Source organism: Brachyhypopomus gauderio, chromosome 7, assembly GCF_052324685.1.
Source record: "Brachyhypopomus gauderio isolate BG-103 chromosome 7, BGAUD_0.2, whole genome shotgun sequence".
Taxonomy (NCBI): domain Eukaryota; kingdom Metazoa; phylum Chordata; class Actinopteri; order Gymnotiformes; family Hypopomidae; genus Brachyhypopomus; species Brachyhypopomus gauderio.
Genome location: NC_135217.1, coordinates 20,844,541 through 20,850,540, shown reverse-complemented (window position 1 = coordinate 20,850,540; position 6,000 = coordinate 20,844,541). Strand labels below are relative to the sequence as shown.

At 42.6% G+C, this 6,000-nt stretch overlaps 1 protein-coding gene across 3 annotated transcripts in view; it reads right to left on the bottom strand.

Moving 5' to 3' along the window:
* Positions 1 to 1,718: 1,718 nt before the first annotated feature.
* The window catches only part of LOC143519243 (mannosyl-oligosaccharide 1,2-alpha-mannosidase IA), a 146,141-nt gene continuing 141,859 nt past the window's right edge, over positions 1,719 to 6,000 (bottom strand). Inside the window, exons 10-12 of one of the 3 annotated variants that reach the window (XM_077012468.1) lie at positions 5,033 to 5,205; positions 3,710 to 3,825; positions 1,719 to 3,487 (exon numbers count right to left, since the gene is read on the bottom strand). In XM_077012468.1, coding sequence (XP_076868583.1) covers positions 3,337 to 3,487; positions 3,710 to 3,825; positions 5,033 to 5,205 — 440 coding nt within the window. In that variant the 3' untranslated portion in view covers positions 1,719 to 3,336. The remainder of the gene's footprint in view (positions 3,488 to 3,709; positions 3,826 to 5,032; positions 5,206 to 6,000) is intronic. The other 2 variants (XM_077012465.1, XM_077012466.1) reach the window with 2 other exon arrangements.

The following is a 6,000-nucleotide window of genomic DNA, read 5'->3' as shown; positions in this document are numbered from 1 at the left end:
ACACACACACACACACACACACACACACACACACCTCTCCTGGGAGAGATGGCCTGTAGCCCAGACTCCTAGGCTTGATGGTTCCACTGGTCCAACAGAGGCCCGTGATGGGCAGGACTGCTGGTCTGCAGTGGGAGATAACAATAAACACACTGAGTTGTGGCACATATTCTAACCCACATATGTGTGCTCATACTCACACATCTATTATGATTCCTGGGGTATTGCCATTCAATAATGTGTCGCTATACCTCATGTTATATCTACATAAAAAACCAATTTTATAACTACACATAAAACTAATACATTGGATATTGGAGGTATTTTATATATATATATATATATATACAATCCCCTTTATATATTTTATATATATATACAATTTTATATATATATATAAAATCCCCTTTATGTGAACAAGCTTAATAAATGTCCCCACATTGTCAAAATGTCCATACTTTTCTGGCATTTGTCATTTGGTTCCGACAAAAAGCCAAATACATGCCCCAAACACGCCTAATTTAAATGGATGTTATTCTATTATGTTAGACAACTTAATTCCCATTTCTGTCCGCAGAATAACAACAAAACCTGCCTGTCACCCCTCCCCCACCATTTGAAACATCAAACACTAGGATGGATAGTTGAAATGTGAGGAAGGAAATGCTACTTGAAATTCCAGCTGTAATGTTCCCATTCTCCACACTTCTCCACGGATCCTGCCTCATCATGTAGTTACTGGATTAGCCAGAAGACAACTGGCTTGTGTTTTAGTTCCCCCTGATATCTTCAAATTAAGGACAACACAGCACCTCAGGGCACTTTGTTTGAGGGCAGGGCTCAGTAGCTTCATTTCATCAACATATTCTTTGACAAAGAATAACACAATTATGCAAAAACAAATGAGGTTGAATAGAGAGGGAGAGCATAATCAGTTAGTCCTGAATGAAATATACTCTCAACCATTCATAAACCTGCAATTAATGTAATTGATCTGCAGTGCAGAGCTCTAAGACAATCAGTGTGCAAAGAGCGTGATGAATTTGAAGTGATTTAAGAAAGGTCACATGACTACACCCTGCCATTAATTTCACCTCACTAATTATCAGAGGCATACCTACTCCCAGCAAGTCTCTCATCAATAAAATCTATAATGAACTTCCTGCGGTGCCAAGCAGGGACTTGATGCCATTCCTACGAGCTCAAATCAAATGGAGTCAGAGAAGAACAACTGAAGGAGGGGGGCGGTAAAGCAAAAGGACTCGGAGGAGTGCGCTCCCTAGTGGCCTGGCGCTGATCTGCAGCAGAGGGATGGGAGGCCAGGTGTCCTCCTTCACGAGACGGAGGCTGAAGCTTCGTCCCACGCCTACTGAAACTGCAGATCTTCTGCAGTTTGGATATTCTGCACTCCTGGGACTACTAACCCTAACCCTAGTGTGGGCGAGACGAGCAGCAGCTCGAAGAACCCTGACCCTGAGGTCCTCAGAAATAAAGTCATATTCCTGTAATATACCCTAAGGGGGGTCATATAGTCTATATCATGCAGCCTAACGGTGTATTATACAATGTGGTTGATTGAGTTTTTATTGATGTTTTCTTGCCAAAATTATTTAAGAATTACCAAGTAACAATTAGTAAAATAGCATTTCTTTCTGAATAGGTACAAATATTGACTTTAATATTAACATGGCATTAGCCACTTATTACCACTGAAAGTGCTCTATGTATTATTGAAATCAATTAGCCTAACCAATGAGAAATGAACACCAGAGCAAATTTGAAGATAAAAACAAGAGACTCAAAAGATTTGTGCAGTTGTTTTAAATGTATAAAGTTGCACAGATATTTTACCAGTATCTGAAAATATACAACATTGAAAGATAAGTAAAATCAGCAAAGATAATTCATACCATAAGTAACAATAATTCTAAACAAAATTAATCTTTTCTGGAAACCCCTGAGGGAAGCAAATAAAAAAAACGGTTATAATTATTTGAAGCAATCGTGTAAAAAAAAAAAAAAAAGTAAAAGAATGAGAAGAAAAAACTTGGCAAAGAAACATATAGAGAGAGAGAGAGAGAGAGAGAGAAAAAAAAGAATAGAGCAGGGAAGCTTAATGACAGGGGGTCACTCAAAGTTGCACTCATCATCTTATGTACAGCACATTCCTCCACTAGTGTGTCGCACGGTGGTGGAAAACAAAACAACAACAATAAAAAGCCCATCACCAGGTGACCAGGTCGACCAATGGGAGAGAGGTGTGAGGCTGTGGGAGGCGGCCTCTCCTCAGAGCAGGCTTGGGGGCCCAGTTCGGGGCGTTCTCTCCCTAGTCGCCCTTTTGCTATGTGTTCTGTGTATGTGTGCACACCCCCCCTCTGTAGCCTCCTACAAACAGCGATGCTGGTCTTTGAACCACAATATACTGACTGTAACACCATAGAGCTGCATGGCTTACACGGCAATAACGGCACAAGAAAATCAGGAACTTGCATTGCTCTCTTCACACATCCCCCTTCTGTTCTCATCTTTACCTCTTTTAAGGAAATCCTGTAATGTTCCATAAAAGACCCTCTGTATGATACAACAATTCGTCTTTAACATTTTTTTTCCCTGTAATTTGCCTTCAATCCTCCAGACTTCCTGGTCCTTTTGTGGTATTGAGAAGCAAACCGACAACCAAATCTGACATGGTCAGACATTTAGAAAAAAATTAAGCATGTTTGTAAAAAAAAAAAAAAAAAGAAAGAAAGAAAGAGAGAGAGAGAGAGAGAGAGAGAGAGAGAGGGAGAAAGAAAATGATATCAGAAAAGCTTTGGCTAAAGATGGAAAGAAATGGTAAATCATTGACCAAGGGTGAAGAAGAGTGGCATTCTCTGTCTGTCAGAATGGCCCCTGGTGTGGCTACTCAACAGATGGGCCTGAATGATATTCACTTTTTGTTTTTCCTCACAGAGGAAAGAAGGAAAGAAAAAAAGGTGCTCTTTTCACAAAAGTCATTTGATTTGTCATGATTGTCCACAGAAAAATTTGTGCCGGCTCCCCCAATAGGGCGGGATATTCCGGCTTAAAGATGTACAATCACAGCGTATACCACAACATCCTTTACAGGAAAGGAGCGGAGAGTCTCTTGAACGGGCCTTTAAGGCTGTGGCCCTGCATTGGTGTGTGTGTGTGTGTGTGTGTGTATGTGTGTGTGTGTGTGTGAGAGAGAGAGAGAGAGAGAGAGAGAGAGAGAGAGAGAGAGAGAGAGAGAGAGAGAGAGAGAGAGAGAGAGAGAGAGAGAGAGTGTGTGTGTGTATATGGCCATGCAAGGGTACAAGTGTGCGTGTTCACAGGCTACTCTGGATGTGTCCGATCGATGTTGTGTGTGGTGCCGTGTTCCTGTAAGCAGCTCTTGTGTATGACGGGTAGGGGGTGGGCCTCTGTGTTGAACACCCAGTCATCCAGAGGCAGCAGGTCGTCATCAGAAAACAGCAGGTACAGATATCTGAAATCAAGCCAGCGCCAAATCAATAACACGGTGACAATTCCTAGTTCACTGGAAAAATGTGAATCAAGTGCAGCCTTTGTGTGTTTTACAGAATTTACACACTATATCACACTGTATGTGATAACTGCTAGCCCAGGTGAAGGCTAGCCCAGGTCCACCAGCCCACGGCCTGTCTGCAGTGGGGCTATGTATGCTGTGTGGAAATAGGCGATTACTCACTTCAGTGTTTCAGACAGGAAGAAACTCTGCTGCATGTTGTCATGGCTGACAGTGGAGGCGTATACGTCTCTGATCCCCGAGAAACCCCCGTCTACACGACAGTGTTTCTCCAGTGCCTGTGAGAAACATACCATTACCTCTTAAAGATCGGTTGCTGCAAAAATGTCCAGTGAGGAGTGAGGGCCTACATGCTACAATTATCCTATTTGCACTATGCTAACCAATTCCACAGCATTTGTGCACTGACTAGCAAGCCAGTAAATGTATTACTATATGAATGCAGTTATAAGAGCTAGCTAATGACACAAAAATATTCTCCTACTAATGTTGTGAAAAATGCACAAACTTAGCAAATGAACAAGAAAGAGGTGACGTTTCAAATTAAGGGACAATTAACTCATAACAAAAGCAGACATCTACACTGTGATTACGTGTGGCCCCAGTGTTACTTTGGGAAATGAACATGACAAATCTATTTTAGGTCCCTTCCAACTCCTAATTAGCATGTCGTCCTATCTAAAAGAGACAGGCGCGCTGGTTTAATACTCTGCCTTCAGCCAAGCTTTCATTTCCAAGGGCTAATGGGCATAATGGCATGTTAGCTCTTTTGCCTCAATCTCTTTTACCTTTGCTTGTCCAACCTGTTAACTTATACGAGGTGGTTTCTTAACCCCACAGACTAAACATATTTACAGTTAACACTGGTGTTCCACATTTTGGGATGGTTTACCATATAAAGTTTAAGACCATGACTAGGGACAGACCAAGCCTAAGTACAATTCATGTTCAGAAAACCATGTTACTAATTTTGCAATCACAGAACAATCACTAGAAATGTCCGTGCAGTGACACTGCAGTTCAATACACCAGATTCCGTTTCATGAAAACCTCTTCTTTACTGGAATTATTATATTCTGCATTCATTGTACGTATATGGTTTTTTACAAACATGACCTTTGATATTTAGTCTCTTTTTGCTTTGATAGCTCCTCGTGGCTGATATAGTGCGTAATTCAAAAAACTAGAACTCACTCCAGTGTCTGACTTCATTTCACAAGGCCAATTCATAATACAGGGAATAAATGAACTGCCATTGTAGAACTGACAGTTTACATTCCAGCAGCGATTAATGGCTGTACGACTGCTTCCTCCAAGAATCACTGCCGCTTCGTATTAACTCGAGGCCCTGCAACATTTACTAAAGAAAATCGTGCACCTCGTGGAGCCAGAAGTAACTTGGGAAACTGAAGAAGGCCCTAATCGTTTTCAAGCTGGAATCGGTTGCCTGGCAATGTGTGTTTCCTGTGTGACCCTACAACCCACCTCCACAGCCTCCCAACCCCACTGCCGGTACTTGGGGTCATGGGTCAGGCGCCACATGTACATGTAGCTCTCGATGACCTCAGGCCTCAGGATGTAGTAGCGGTCGCTCAGTCTGGTGCCGGTCGCCTCAGCTCCTCCGTCAAATCGAAAGGCTTCGGGGCCCAGCTTGGTGGCTGTCAACACACAACAGGCCGCGCATGAGGTAAACGACACGACTGACACATCCGTCATGACCTCTGCTGCCCATAGAGAGTACTCCAGCCAAGCACAGGTAGATCGTCTTGTGTTTGCTTTGAGAGCTAGACAGAAAAAAATCACTGTGTTCTTATGGTGTAGCACTCCGGGTTTTCAGTTAATCTGTCTATGATAGAGCTACTTTAAAAAGTATTTTCACTGTCTCAGCTACCAGACTGAAACCTCACGCCACATGTAGTGAAAGGATTCACTGAAGGGCTTAAATGAAAATCCACTTTAAAAGAGAAGACCATAATACAAAAGAAAAAAGAAAAGAAAAGCAGAAGACAAGTTAAGAAATGCGTCTAATGACGAAGCCAGTGAGCGGAGAGCAGGGAACAGATGCACCAGTCATTAAAGTGAACTTCTTCTCACTCTTTTAGAGTGCACTTCATCCTCCCTGGGTAGTGTACATCCACTCACACCCAGCAGGTATATCACGTCAGGCTGTCAGTAGGACGGCCCCGCAAGCAACACCGCAGTCCATCACTATGTTTAGAAGAGAACGAAATGTACCTGAAACAATGAGGATGAGCAAATTCTGTGTCTGGTGGCACTGATTGACGGTTGAGAAAACAAAACGTTTTATTAGCTTGTTTTTAATTTGGGCTGATCCCTGACTCCACAGCCTCTGCCTCTCTTTCTCAAAATAGAACACCTTCTAAGTTCAGCCTGAGTGCCTTTGCACGTGGTACTTCTGCGGCACTGTGTGTCTGTGGATGCATTCCCGACGC